This window comes from Rousettus aegyptiacus, unplaced genomic scaffold (assembly GCF_014176215.1).
Source record: "Rousettus aegyptiacus isolate mRouAeg1 unplaced genomic scaffold, mRouAeg1.p scaffold_m13_p_7, whole genome shotgun sequence".
In the NCBI taxonomy this organism is placed as follows: Eukaryota; Metazoa; Chordata; class Mammalia; order Chiroptera; family Pteropodidae; genus Rousettus; species Rousettus aegyptiacus.
Genome location: NW_023416310.1, coordinates 1,213,333 through 1,227,487, shown reverse-complemented (window position 1 = coordinate 1,227,487; position 14,155 = coordinate 1,213,333). Strand labels below are relative to the sequence as shown.

General features: G+C 63.6%; 1 protein-coding gene and 1 long non-coding RNA gene across 4 annotated transcripts; one reads left to right on the top strand and one right to left on the bottom strand.

The window, feature by feature from the left end:
* Positions 1-675: 675 nt before the first annotated feature.
* On the bottom strand, positions 676-12,208 carry ALLC (allantoicase). The gene is made up of 11 exons (XM_016155857.2): positions 12,104-12,208; positions 11,136-11,186; positions 9,588-9,675; positions 8,434-8,559; positions 7,366-7,445; positions 6,311-6,443; positions 4,150-4,305; positions 3,699-3,772; positions 2,714-2,822; positions 1,620-1,744; positions 676-882 (listed from the first exon to the last, which is right to left on the bottom strand). Exons 1-11 carry the CDS (start codon positions 12,191-12,193, stop codon positions 676-678), a joined length of 1,239 nt encoding a protein of 412 aa, XP_016011343.2. The 5' UTR covers positions 12,194-12,208.
* LOC107516270 lies at positions 1,322-7,614 on the top strand. Of its 3 annotated transcripts, XR_004952121.1 has the most exons (5): positions 1,322-2,362; positions 2,759-3,936; positions 4,200-4,474; positions 4,616-6,263; positions 7,452-7,614. It is a non-coding gene; the product is annotated as an uncharacterized LOC107516270 (long non-coding RNA). The 3 variants fall into 3 exon arrangements; XR_004952122.1 differs by lacking the exon at positions 7,452-7,614 and having other exon boundaries at positions 2,759-3,823; positions 4,616-6,973; XR_004952120.1 differs by lacking the exon at positions 7,452-7,614 and having other exon boundaries at positions 4,616-6,973.
* Positions 12,209-14,155: the final 1,947 nt, after the last annotated feature.

Here is a 14,155-nt window from a genome sequence, read left to right as displayed (position 1 = left end):
CTCTGCGGAAGAAGCTGGCAGGGATGGGTGGGGGCGGGGCGGCATTCGGGGCCATCCTCACGCACCAGCTGGATGAGCCGGATGAGCGCTGGAAGGTGTTCGACGCAACCACCCCCCCCCAGAGCCTCTGGCCCTAAGTCCTCCAGGAGCGAACGGAGCCTGTCCCCCAGTGGGGGGTCGTGGGAGTCACCCAAGGCCCAAGAGCCCCGCATCCAGGCCCACAGCCCTCAGAGTGGCCCTTGTCTGGGGAGGGACAAGTGCCTGGGTCGTGTCCTTGGGAAAGCCACCCCCTGCACTGGGTACAGACAGGCGGGGCCCTGAGCTGGGACAAGGAAGGAGTCCAGAAGTGGTTCTGGGTGGTCTTGGTGGGTGTAAACGCCCTTTTTAACATAATGGACTGCACATTCCCTGTGGGTCGAGCATAGAACATCCGCAATGTGAACACCGGCACCTTCCAGCAGTAAGTGACCGCCTGCCATTCACGGCTGCCGTGGCCTGCTGCGTGGCAGCGGTAAATGCGGCCATCACTGGGTGAGGGTGAACCCTTTATTAAATCGCCAGGAATGCTGTTGGTCTTAAAAAATTTGCCAGAAACTCCTTAAGGTTTGGGTGTTGGAAATACTTCAAAAGAAGAATGTGACAGTCATACGTAACCGGCACACGGCCCTGCCGAGGTCACAGGTTGGCTCTGAACCCCGCCTTAACCGAGAACCTCATCATGGGCTTCTCCCGAGGCCGCAGGAGGCAGATGGAGCTGGGGAAGCCCTTGAGACGCAGGCGGCCGAGGCCCCCGTCGGGGCTGATGGTGAGCCGGGCGTGGGTGACCACGTCCTGCAGCTCGAGGGTCAGGCTGTCGAACACGTGGTTCTTGTTGGGCGACAGCTGAAAGAGAGGCAGATGCAGAGGTCGCGTGACCACCGGACGGGCTCAGCTGCCCGGCATAGCCGGTCCGCTGGGCCTCAGGGGCCTCGGAAGGTCAGTTATTTGCTGGTGACAGTTTGGGCCACCACGGAGACCCGCTATCGGGGAAAGGCCAGAAGCGTGCCCACGTGAGCACGCGGGCCCCGCCGCGATCGCGGTGGAAGCAGTTAACGGAGCGGACACACCGGTCAGGAGCGGAGGCGAACCTGTCGGTGTGGCCAGAGGCAGTCGCCCGTCCCTCCGTGGGAGCCGCCCTCAGCCCCCCTCGGCTGACCCACAAGTGACCCCCCCCACTGGCCCAAAGACGCCGTTCCCGGCAGGTCCTGGGATCCGTCCCTCAGGCGGGCACATGGCCGCGCCTCCCGCACCGGTCGCCCGGGATCCGTCCCTCAGGCGGGCACACGGCCGCGCCTCACGCACCGGTCGCCCTTTCTAAAGAGTCAGCACAGCACGAACACTTCCTGCACGTACGTCCCTCGCTCGCGATGACTGGCCACGAAACCCGGCCGTCAGACAAGCAGAAGCATGAAAACCGGGCCCGTCCTTTCCGTCTGTAACCACGCACACGTGGCTTTTAAAGGCTCGTCCTTTTTGTCGTTAAACTGAGCAGAACGTTGGAGCTGGGCGGCTCCTTCTGAAAGCGACATGGACCGCACGGCCCGGCCGCCCGCTGCCCGCGACGCCGGCGGACACCGTACCTTCGTGACCGGAAGCAGTGGCTTCCACTTGTGGCCCAGGAGGTCCCACTTTTGCTTGATCATGTCTTCTTCCTCCTGGGTCGTCAAGATACAACCGTCCACCTTACAGCTGTCTGGGTAGTTGCCTGTGGGAACAAAACAGTCATTCGCTCCACGCCCTCGGCGCTCGGCGCGGTTCAGGGTACAGGATATCGGTCTTTTTTAAATCGGATCAAACGCCCAGCGAAGAACGCTTCACTGTTCTTTTCAAGCAAAGGCACGAAGAACGCGGGAGAAGGAACGTGCGGGTGGGCGGGGAGCTGCCCGGCCCCCCCAGGCAGACACGTGCATGCCCCTCAGAGGACTCCAGCGGCCCGAGGGGTCAGTGCGCCCACCGTCCCAAGTGCCCCTCAGCAGGACCACGGCCCCTTTATCATCCATTCATTTTGTTATTCCGTTTATTTATCTGGTATGAACATGGGAGAATTAATGTTTTCATTTAAGGATTTCCGCCTTCTCCTATCTGCAGCTTTCTTCCATGCGAAGCCTTAGCCCTGAACATAAGTAACCAGACCGTGTTTCTCTTTCTTTATATAAACCAAAAATGAGCTTAAGACCATCGAGGGTTCCGGAGGAGGAAGACGGGGGGCTTGTCGGACGAGGCTCAGGGCGCACCTCGCCGACTTACTTGCTGAGCGGTCACGGGCCTCCCAAGCGCCACGGACTTCTCTGTAAGCTGGAGCTAACACCACCTTCCTTTCCAGGTGCGAGAATTATTTTTTTTCATTAACTTATTTTTATTTATGGTGACACTGGTTAATGGACTCCAGTAAGTTCCAGCTGTACACTTTAACAGTGAGGTGTATGTATGTTTACGCTCCGTGTTCACCTCCCACAGTTAGATTTCTTTCTGTCACCCCGTATTTGACCCCCGCCTCCCTCCCCCTCCCCTCTGGTAGCCACTAGTCTATAGTCCATGTCCGTGAGTCTCCGTTGGTTCGTCCTGTTCCTTTGTGGCTTTTCGGTTTACATCCCACGCTGAGTGATGTCATAGCACGTTCCCTTTATAACCCGCGCAATAACTGAAACACATTTCCTCGCGGCTTCACGGTTACCTTTGAAGTGCTCTGTGTTAACCTCGATTTGCGTGATTACTCCAGGATGTGCCAAGCGGAAAACTGCCCATTCGCAACCCGAATCGAGGAGGATGCCGTTCTCGTCGTTCTGGAAGTCAGAGGAAGAGGCGAAAGCCAATGAGGTGTCACTCAGGAACCCGTTTGGAAACCAGCAAGTGGAAACTACAGACGTACGTATGTTGGTCCTTCCGTTCTTCCTGCGAGAGCGTTCCCTAGGACCTGACGTGTGAGTTACTTTACGTGCCAGTCGCCTCTGGCATCATTTCTCAAATGCTTTTCTCGTGCTGACTCATGAGTTTATTGGGGAATTGGTAAGTTTCTATGAATTTCTAATGTGATTTTCTATGTCGATTATAAAGTCACGTAGAATTCTATACACAACAGGGTCTTCGTCTAACCCAGCCCCTATGTTCTGATCAGTTTGTTTTGACCTTTCAAAGTAGATATGTTCTTGGTCAAATTTATACCAATATCTGATCTGCCTTCAAACCTTAGTCTCAATCAAGGAGAGTTTATCCAGTTCTATGTGGAAGCGTTGGGTGACGTGAAAATAACCTGGGAAAGGGGTGTTTATGACTAAGTTTTCAGTGGGATTTTCAACCTGAAAGGTGTTTCGTTTCATTTTGCTTCCGTCTGGATGTCAAGTCAGTACGGGCCAAATGACACAGCTGAGCTGTCTCCATCTGTCACAGGCTCACGTAAGTGGTCGCACCGAGAGGTGCACAGATATTTATGATGATCAAACTGGGTTCTTCTTCAGATCAAGGCAATGACCAGCACGTTCGGCCTTTGGGGTCTTTGCCCTGATATGATGATGATACAGCAGGAAATTTGGGAAACATGGAGAAGTAAACAGCTTCTAGAATAATGCTGCAGAGGGTTCTGCAGTAAGAGTTGCCTTGATACAAGATGAAAAAGTTCGCTTTTCAGAAGGCTGTGACCACGGCGGGTTTCGCCCCCTCACCTCTATCGTCGGCGGCCTGTCCAGCTTCCTGGCCGTTTCCCAGCCGTCCGCCGCCGACCTCGGCTGGCCGACCCCTGCGGGAGAGAGCACAGATGAGCGGGGTGTCATGCGATTTTACGCCGAAGGTGAGCATGAGTTCATTGGTGACATTAAATTACAGCTCCCAGGCTCCTGAACATCGCTACAGAAATTATTTGCATTGAAGTTAATGTTTCAGGAATCTGCATGCGACCATAAGGTTAGTAAATTTTACTGTTTTTGTCACAACTGCTTAAGCCAAATTAGGAAGGAAAATTGCTCATTTCGTGTCATGGGGGCAGCAAATCCTATTCCAGGTGGTTAATCTCTTCTGCTCCCTTAAATCAGCTTAAATCAGCCTATTACATTGGGGTGTTTAATGCCGGGACCCAGACCTCCCCAATAAAAGCCAGCCTCTCGAGCATCATCTCACCTATCATTTTGTTTGGATGCCCAAAATGCGCGTTACTAAACCCTACGCAGGCACCCCCAAAAGCCAAGGCCACCAGGTCCAAAGGCTCTTTGGCGTCCGTGGCTGTCCAGTCCTTCTGTCCGGTACCGTACACGCGGAGACGAGCGACCCCGCCATCTGAAAGTAGAAGGCGCCTCGTTATTTCTTGGTTGGCAAAGCAGCCGCCGCGGACCGCGAACTGCAAACCCCCCGCACACCAGGCCCGCTGCGCCGGGGCCTCTGTCCGTGCTACCCCTCGTCCTGGAACAACTTTCGAGGTCTCCAAGGGACCGCTTGCCGTTCTCAGGTCTCAGCCTAAGTGTCACGGCCCCGGAAAGGCCGCCCCCTCTGCTTCCCGGCCCCGGCCCCGCCTCGCCCCCAGCCTGAGACGGTCACCCCCTCCGGCACGTTTGCTCCCCAGTCTGAAACCAACTTGTTCTTTATTTAGGTCCCTGATAACATGTCTCCCAAAACCGAATCCTACACTCCTGAAGGCCTGAGGAGGTGCCCCTCTCGGCCACGTCCGCGTCGTCTCCATCTAGAGCCAGTCCTGGTGCACAGTAGGTGCGCATAGTCTTTTACGGAATTAATAACTCCAGGAAAGTCCCAAGGCAGCCGGGACACCCACCGCAGCTGTGATGTTTGGTGCCAGAAATCAGCACCACCGAGTCCCGAGTCCCGCACAGAGTGGAGCGGGAGCCGGACGTTGTTATGGAGACGACGCGTGGCCTAGCAACGCGGAACGTAAGAGTCCCCGAAGCGCGCAGTGCGCCTGCGCCCCGCTCCGCGGAGCAGAAAGAGCGGCGCGATGAGCGATCAGCGCGTCCTCTGACTCCAGGGACGCGAGCGCGTCCTGTCCGTCTGTCTGTCTGAACGCCGCCGCCACAGGGCCACAAGGCGGGAGCCGAGCTTTTCACGCAGCAGCTCAAAATCACCGGTTTCCTACTGAAACCCAACCCAGCTCGCTGTCACGTGAAAACTGGTGAAACTGACCTGAAACCGGAGCGGGAGGCGGGATGTTTGTAGCAGCTGAGCCCGACCGACCGCGTTGGCACGGGAAGTGCGCCAGAGCGGGTCCCTCGGCAGGAGCCCGCCCGCGGGCGGTCGGCCCGCAAACCCGCTCAGGCCCTCGCGCTGCTCTTACCTTAAAGCATGAAAACCGGAAAGCACTGCACCCCACAGGGGGGTCGGGACAGCCCCAGCCCCACGAGCCTGTGGCAGGCCGGAGTGCACTTGAGAAGACGGGGTGCCTTCCCTCGACCCAGCCCCGACTCCTGGGGTGGGGGCTCCACCGTGCTCTCGGCCCCCTGAGGTGTTGGGCCCTGACCAGCAGCGTGTCAGCCCACAAAATGGGCTCCACCCTGAGAGAGGAGCCAAGACGACCTGAGGCTGCTGTCCGCCCCCCACCCCGCCACTGAGCCCCAGCTCCTAGAGCAGGGGGTCACTGCGAGAACGTGCCATCGTCCCCAGCCCCGGCTCCAGAGCCAGGGCCCACAGTTCCTGCCCGGGGACGAGCAGAGCGCTCCAGGTCTCCTCCCAGTAAACCGAGCTCTGTGCGGCAGAGTTTGGGGGCGCCCGCGCCGAAGCTCAGGGCGCTCAGAAACGGTGTGGCGGGAGGCGGCTGAGAGGGGACGGGCAGACTTAGAGACCCGCATCAACGACAAAGCTGTGTCCGGCCAGTAGCAAGGACAGAGCTCGGAGCAGCCTTCCAGGATCAGAACAAACCCCCACCACCAGCCTCACGGACCTCAGGCCGCGTGCTCGGACGCACTGTAAGCCACGGATCGGAACCCCATGTCGGAGGACTCGCGGCACAGCTGTCAGCGAGGTCACGTGCACATGGCGCTTCGACGGCCAGGGAGGCGGGGATTCTTGGGAGACGCCGGACCCGGTCCGGCTCAGTCCCGTCACAGCCCGCTCCACTCGAGAGTTCGGTTTTTCGGTTTGTTTGTTTGTTTGTTTGATAACTACATGTGGCTGAGTGGGTTAAAACGAGAACTTCCTAGAAAGTGAACACGGCGAATTACCACCCTGAAGAGATCAGTGAGCGAGACAGGACGGGCGGCTTCGTCTGGTAGTTCTAAAGCGTGCCGACGGTAAGTCAGAAGCCGTATCGCCGGGGATGGGCGCGCCCCGTCTTTACCTGGGAAAATGTTCAGTCGTATGTGAGTCCATCTCTGCTGGGAGTTAACGAGAAAATAATTGTGGCCAGAAGCAGGCTTCCCTGGTTTGAGCTCCGTCATGGGGACCAGGCAGTCCCAGTCTCCGGACTTCAGCTAGAAACAAACGTAGAAATGTCAGCAGTGGCTCCAGGGGACAGCAAATCCTGTCACCTTGTGCCTGTGTGGGTCACTTTGGAGTAAAAATCGATGGTGGATGCCTCGCGGCATGTGGCAGTAAAAGCTCTAAGAAAGGCCCAGTCCCGGGTCAACGCAGAGGGCCCTGGGATCTTCACCCACATCGCAACGGGCGCTGGACGTGAGGCAGGGGTCGGGCAGCGGGTTGGGATGAGGGGCAAGATCCGGGACCCCCTCCCCAAGCCATGCCCTCAAGGAGTCTTAGGAACAAGAAGCCAGGATGGCCCTTCAGAGCCGGGGTGTTCCCGTGGGCACGAGGTCCCAGGTGACCCCGCCGGCCCGAGCCCTGCGAGCACCGTCCTCTCTGGACCGGAGCTGCTCAGGCTGAAGGGCCCATCTGTCTGGCTGTGGCCACTGTCCGTCTCCCGGTCTGCCCCCCACCAGCGCTTTCGTAAAGCACACTGTGAACCATGCACAGACGTCAAAACACGAGAACGGACCGAACACCAGCCCACGTCGTCTGTCTTACTAAATTCCCCAGGCACGGAAGTTACTTTGTCAAATGCCCACAGAAGCTGTTTAAACTCGGTCAGTCCCGTGCACATCTCGTCAGGGGCAGCGTTTGGCAGGGGGCCAGGCGAGGGGCTGCCTGTGACCAGCACTGAGGCTGCCGCATCGCCTCAGGCAGGGGCCGCACGAGCCGCCCGCAAAACGCCTGCCAGGTTGTGCCGGGCCGGCCAGCGAGGCAAGGCAGGCCACAGCCCGCGTCCGGCCACCCCCCGCCCCCCCGCAACCCCCCACGTCCCGGCTGCCACCCCGCTCCATGGCCTGAGGACCACGCAGCCTGCGTCCGGCCTCCCCCCCCCGCCCCCCTGCAAACCCCTGTGTCCCGGCCACGCACCTGAGCGACGGCTTCCAGCTCCTTGGGGCTGGCGGCCGTCCCCGTCCTTGCTCCTCTCTCAGGGATGTCTGGTTCTTTCTCTGCAGTTGGGGTCACAGGTCGCATTCAAAATCAGAGAGAACAAACTGTCTCGGGGGGTGCAGGGACTTTCATTTCGCCAAACGACACTAACGACATCGTCTCTGAAGTCACAGCGACATGCACCATGGAGCTTCCTCGACGTTTAAAGTGCCAACGGCAATTTCAGAAGTGGTGCTATACGGGTGCGGTCTGTTCGCGTCACAATAGTACACGCCGCACCCGGGCGTGGCTCGCGGGCGGTGGCAGGGTTGGTTCCAGCCACCACCCCCGCCCCCGGAAGGTGGGCGATTCAGCGACGGGAGAGCCTGAGGCCGAGGGCCGGAGCCGGGCTGCAGGCCCCTGCTGGGTGCCGGCCGCCTCCCGCCTGTACGGCGACCTCTCCCCCTCTGTCACCTGAGCGCCCGGTTGCCCTCTCGGGAGCACAGCCCCTCGCCCCCCGCAGCCCCCGGCGGGACGGTGCCCGGGGCTGCGAGGATAAGTTTGCCCGCCGATGTGGCTCACCTTCCCCAGTGCATGTCTGTCCACACACACAAAGCGGCGGCTGCGGCAGGAGGAGGACACGGGGGCGACCGGGAGTCGGGCGACATGCCCCGCGGCCCCCGCGCAGGGCGGCCTGGGCCGTGGCGGCGGGTGCTGCCGCGGGGCCCACGGCGGGCTCGGACCTGGCGCCCGGTCACCCAGCTGCTCCAGGCGCCCACGCCCTGCCCCCCGCCCCCGCCCGCTCACCGAGCCTCACGGGGACACGAGGGTCCCCCAGGCGAGGCCCAAGCAGCATGGGGATGATGCAGCCTACGCTGCGTCAAAAGCCACCGCGAAGCTAAGAATCGGAGCCACGGACCGCCTGCCGGGACGCGGCCCCCAGCTCTGGCGGCAAAGTGGCCTCGACGGGCGGCTGCACCTGTCTGGTCGGAGCGCGCAGCCGGCGGCCCACGCCGCTGGGCCTCGGGTCCCCCAACGCTCGTCCCGGGGCCGGCGTTCCCCACGCACCTTCCTCCAAGTTCGCTGCTTGAATCGAGACGCGGGGAGCGTAGTCCCCCGTGAAGTAGGAGGTGTCCACGTCGAAGCCCCGGATGATGCCGTGAACGCCCAGCCTGATGAGGCACCAGTCGTGACCTGGGGACAAGCGGACACCGCGCCCCCATCAGACCGGACCTGCCAGGCGGAGCAGGCGCCCTGAAGGGGCTGAACCAGGGAGCCGAGCACCTGCTCCTGCCCCAGGACGCGTGCTCGGGCCCGCTCTCCGCCCGGACTCCCGGACCGCTCACAGTGTCACGGTGCGGCCCCACGGGGCCACCGCGCCCCCCACGCGTCCACACCAGACGCGGAGGGGCCTCGGGTTCAGAGAGGCCCGGCACTGGCTCCGAAGTGGCCGCTCGCTCTGTGTCCTGAGCAGACCGCTCGGCGTCTCTGAGCCTCATTTACCCCACTGTGAATCAGCGGTGAGACCCGCGTCCCAGAGAGGCGGCCGTGACGGTGCCGTGGGGACCCCCCAGGCCAGCGCGGCCGGTGGGCGGGAACAGTGGCGTCTGCGGGGTTTCCTCCAGCGCCCCGCCCAGCACGTCCGTGAAATCTGAGACCTCCTCACGGCACAGCGTCACCCCGCGGTCCCACAGAGACCCCCTCAAAGCGTCCAGACGTGTCAGTCCAGCCGCGTCCGGGACACAGGAAGCCGGAGGCGGCCGAGGTTGCTGCAGCCCTCGAGCCGACGGCGAGGGGAGATGCCGCGAGCCTGGGCTGGGCGACTCCGCTTTTACAAGCATCGTTTCGACTTGAGGTGCATCTCGACGGGGACGGACGGGCAGCGAGAATCAAAGTACCGTCTCCGGGTGACATGAAAGGCAGCGTGCGCAGGGGCCTCGTGCGGAGCTCGGCTCCCGGCGCTCAGGCCGGCGCGTGGCCTGGGCTGAGGCGGTGCCGGGTCCCCACGGCACTGCGGGGCTGAGCACGCGTCCTTCTGACCCGCGAGGCCGCGTCTGCCGCGCACCGCCCTGCCCAGCCGCGGCCCGCGGGGCCCTCCCACCCCGCCAGCCCCGTGCCGCGCCCTCCCGTCCCCTGGCGGCACCCCGGGGCCGGGCGCCACCCGCCCCTCCCGAGTTCAGAGCCCGGTGGACGGCCGAGGCGCCAGAGCCGCCGCGCGGTACCTGGGGTCCTCCTCCTCCTGGTCTCCCATCCGTCCATCCACTTCCCGAACTCGGTGTACTCCTGTTCTTTGAAACTGGGGCTGTCACTCTGGAACGGAGACGCACAGGTCCATCGACAGCGTTCCCGGAGAGCCGGCCTCCCAGCATGCTCGCTGTTGCCCCCAAAGGACAGACGGCCGAGCGGACGGGGGCCTGGCACCTCGGCAGGCGCGGAGGCCAGCCCCGCACCCCGCCCCGCACCCCGCCCCGCACCCCGCACCCCGCCCCGCGCCCCGTCCACCCCGCACCCACCCCGGTGCCTCCCCGCATGCCGCCTGCACAGAAGGAACTTCTGCCCTGTGGCCTCCACGCCCGGCACTCAGTACTGACGCCACGGCCAAACCGTGCCGGCGAGCCCCACCCCCCACCCTGATGGTGCCCCCCCCCTCAGAGGCGACCGAGCAAGGGGAGTGAGGACAGAGCTCACAGTACCCAGGAGAGGCTAACGAGGCTCCCTGGGAGGAGTAGATGTGGGCCAGGCTCAGGCCAAACTCAGGAAGCCAGGCTCTGAGCTGCCCGCCCCCCGGGGAGGGGTGGGCTCTGGAGTCACAGAAGCTCAGGTGGGGGTGGGGCGCGGGGGTGTGGTCCGGCCCTGACCCAGACGGCTGAGCCACGGCAGCCTGCGGGGCTGTCGGCAGGCCGGCACGAGCCGGAGGGCCCTGAGGGGGCTCTCCGCACACCCCGAGGACGGGCACGCTGTCCCCTCGCGTCAAGACGGCTGCCAGGAGGGTCTTATGTCGCTGCTTAGGGACACATCCCGGCAGGGGCGGAGGAAAAGGACGAGTCCCAGACAAGCAGCGGTGGCCAGCACGCTGCCATGGAGCGGCTCTGGTGGCACCGCCGGGTCCCCGCACGCCCCGGCCAGGCCTCAGCCCTCGCTGCCTCGGTTCCCTCGTGCGTCACGGGCAGACGACAGAGCCGCCTCAACGACATGCAGAGAGGCGCCCGGCACACGGCAGGTGCGTGGCGTCTGGTCAGCGCCGTCGTGCCCAGGACGCTGGCGTCTGACTCTCACGGCCGCCCGAGCGCCCCGCAGAGACGGCGAGAGGGTGACCGCCTGCGGCCCCGGCCGCCGGCCCCGAGCGTGCCGGGCGGGGCTCTCTAGCGCGGGGGCAGACGGCCCACGGCACGAGGCAGTGCCGCTGCTGCCCTCACGGAGATGGGGCCGGGACGGAAGCCACGCGGGTGCCGGAGCGCGTGCTGCCTGGCCAGGGGCAGAGCTGCCCCAGGACGGCGCTCGCCGCGCGGTGATGAGCAAGATCGCGCGGAGCCGGGCCCGAGCCCAGGCAGCGCCCCGCGGCCGCAGAGCCACGCACGGACGGTCGGCGGTGCTCACGGCGCCAGCCTCGGGCGGCGCGGCCCAGTGTGCGCCTGCCGCGGCCCGGCCCACGTCCAGCTGGCCCCCGCATGTGTCTCCGGTCCCGAGAGGCCGCCGCACGGCAGGACGCCAACCAGCTCCGCACGCGGCGCCCTGCGCCCACAGCACCCGCGGGCGCCGACCCACCGTACCTTGATCAGGTTTTCCGCAGGAGCAAAAAAGTCGTCTGTTGCGAATAAAACCTAGACAAACAAAGGAAGAAATAAAGGTAAAATGACCATAAGCTAAAGACCATTCCATCGCATTCCGCAGTGGAACGCGGTGAGATGCAGTGAAGGACCACGGGGCGGCCAGAGGAGCAGCCGGACGCGGCTGGGCCCTGACGCTTCGAGCCCGCGGACCTCACTGCCCCCCCCTCCCCTCCCCCGTCTGGATGCTAACGCGCTAACTCCCTACGCTAGGGGGAAAGCAAACCAGCTTTCTTCTTTTCGAGGACCGAGGACGTTGGGCCTCGTGGCTCTTTCACAGAGAGAGCTGTGACAGAAAAAGGCCGCGCGGGGCCACGCCTGTGGCTTGGGCTCACTGAAGGGCGCCGTGCAGGTGAGCTGGCCGGGCACCTGTCAGCCCGAGCCAGGGAGAGCGAGGCCGTGTGCTCCCGATTACACGGACATGGATTTTCCCGAGCAGCACCGGCTGCTGGTCGCCCTGCGGACCTGGGACCCGGTGACACCCGGTGACGGCTGCAGTCTGAGGGAACACAGTGCGCTGGTCCCTGACTCCCGCCCAGAGCCGGAGAGGCCGGCAGGACCGCCCCGTTTTGGGGCTGCCGGCTGTGGGGGGCTGCGCCTGAGCGCTTGTCGGGTGGGTGGCACGTAGGGGTCCGCGCATTGGAGGCCGGCACCCTGCAGCTGTGCTGACTGTCCCGGCGGCTCCCGCGCTGAAGTCCAAGGACCACGCCCTGCGTGCGGGGAGGGCGCAGGGCCAGGGTTCCTTCCCTGGCTGCAGACACCTTTTGCTCCGAACTTAAGGCAGCGCCACCTGGCGGAAGCCTCTGGCCTTAGCGGGCTTTCCCAGGCAAGGGACCCTTCTGCCAGGCTCTCACCCGTCTGACGCGCTCCCCTGAGCCCCCCCACCCCCTGTCCTGCCCCTGACCGCTCACCTTGCCTCCCACGGACTCGGACGCCATGTCGACCAGCTGGATGAAGTCCGGGGACCTGGCCAGTCGTCCCTCCCTGGGCGAGTCCACCATGGTTCCTAGCGAGGGAGCAGCGGGTCACCTCCGTCCGGGGAGAGCAGCGTCCGCCGAGCGCCTGGGCATGGCCGTCCCCGGCGCCCGACCGGGTTTCAGAGCCTCAAGCACACACGGTGTCGAGTGGGTGCAGCAGGTGCACCCCACCCCACCTCACTCACCCCACCCACCCCACCCAGGCTCTAAAAGGTGACTTCCACAAGCACTGAACCAGGAGGGAACCGGCCCGGCTTCCTTCTGAAGTGTTTAAGGAGAAAACACAAATCCTGCTGCCCCACAATGCAGCTTTACTTTGTAAAGGGGGAATTTTTTAGTTTAGCAAAAGAATAATCAGCTTTAATAGTCTTTGGATCCATTCACAAAACACTCAGTGAGCAACGAGGTGGCAGGCCCTGGAGATGGGCCGGGGGCTCCCCACGTGTGAGAAACAAGCTCCCACAGACGCAAATGCCGAGGGGCGCTCTGTGACCGCCAGAGACCCAGGGGCCTCAGAGAGTCCTCCGGCCCGTGGTTCGGGGAGCATGTCACTGACGTGACACTCCAGCCCCCCATCCTGGAGTCGGGAAAGAAGGTGGTGTGGGGGGGCGGGGTGGGGGGGAGGCAGGACAGGCCCAGGGTCCCCGCGCCCGCCCATTTCTCCACCCTCTGGTGGAAGGGGACATCTCGCCAGGAGTGTTCTTACCCACAAAAGAAGAAAAACAAAAAATCAACGGACGCGGGACTCAGATGCCCCTGAAATCGCGGGTATACAGCTAATCTTACACGACGCTCTTCCCCACTGTCTGTGAACAAAGCCGCGGGCAGCTCTCAGGAGCGTGAGTTAGAACGGCCTCTGCGGAGGGACTCCGTAGAGGCTGTGAAAGGGGCAGGCGGCTCCTCGCTGTCCTCCGCCAGGGCCGCCCTGGCCGCCCGTCCTGCCGTGTCCTCGGGGTCACCGAGTCCCCCTTTCTCCACGCTTGCTGTCCAGCCAGCGGAGAGGGGCCAGAGGTTGGCTTGATGGCCGGTGTGGGGGATCTAACCCACCACGCCTATGTGAAGACCCCCAAAGGATGGGTTCGGGGAGCTGTCAGGCTGGAGGACCCCGGGACCCAGGGGGAGCAGCTGCCCGGGGAGGGAGCCCCGGGCCCCCTCCTCACACCTCCCTGGGGCACGCCTGCCCTGTGGTCGTTCCCGGGCTGTGCCCAGTCCCCACACACCCTCGATCCAGCAAGTGCCACGCCCCTCCGAGCCCTGCGGGCCTCTGGCAGACTAAGCGAACCCGAGGAGGGGTCCCCGGAACCTCTGATTTTACAGCAAACGGTCAGAAGCACAAGTGGCAACCGGGGCTTTCAAATGGCATCTGAAGAGGGGGCACCAGGCTCGTAGCACCGAGCCCCGAGCCCCGGACCTGGGGGGTGCGCTGCTCCCTCGGGGTCCCCGGTGTCGGAACCGAGGCGACCGCAGGACCCTGGCTGGGGCCCAGAGACGCGTTCGATGACTGGGGAAGCCCCCGCGCTGCAGCTGGGAGCGCAGAGCCCTTTTAAAAGCTCGGCTTTTTTTTTTTTTTTTGGTTGGTCGCCGCGCGCGGAGTGTGCACCAGACGGGGCGCGCGAACATGCTGCTAAGTCCGTAATTTAACGCCCCTCTCGGTCAGGGCCCCGTGCGATGGCGCGGCCCCGCACGGCCTCGGCCCTCCGCCCTCGTCGCCGCCAGCCAGCGTGGGAGACCGGTCCCACCTCCCCTTCCCGGGCGCGCCTCGCCCGGCCTCGCCCAGCAGCCCTGACGCGCGCACGCGGGAGGCGGCGGCGGCCCCGAAGACGCGGAGGGCGAGGACGGCGCGTGCGCTTTCTCGGGGCGGCAGCCAACGCGCCAGCCTGCAGCCCCGACTCCGAAAGCTGCCCCTCCGCCGAGGCAGGAAACACTCCGGTCAGCACGTCCTCTGAAAAGGAAAAGTGTGCGCCCCTCGGGAGACGATTCCATTTG

Bases quoted from the DNA above. Each gene is read 5' to 3' on its own strand.
- ALLC (XM_016155857.2), bottom strand. From the start codon at position 12,193: ATGGTGGACTCGCCCAGGGAGGGACGACTGGCCAGGTCCCCGGACTTC. The intron at 7,446-8,433 runs GTGCGTGGGGAA...CCCCAACTGCAG, and splicing joins AGCAGCGAACTTGGAGGAAG to AGAAAGAACCAGACATCCCT. The intron at 6,444-7,365 runs GTGCGTGGCCGG...GTTTGTTTCTAG, and splicing joins AGCTGGAAGCCGTCGCTCAG to CTGAAGTCCGGAGACTGGGA.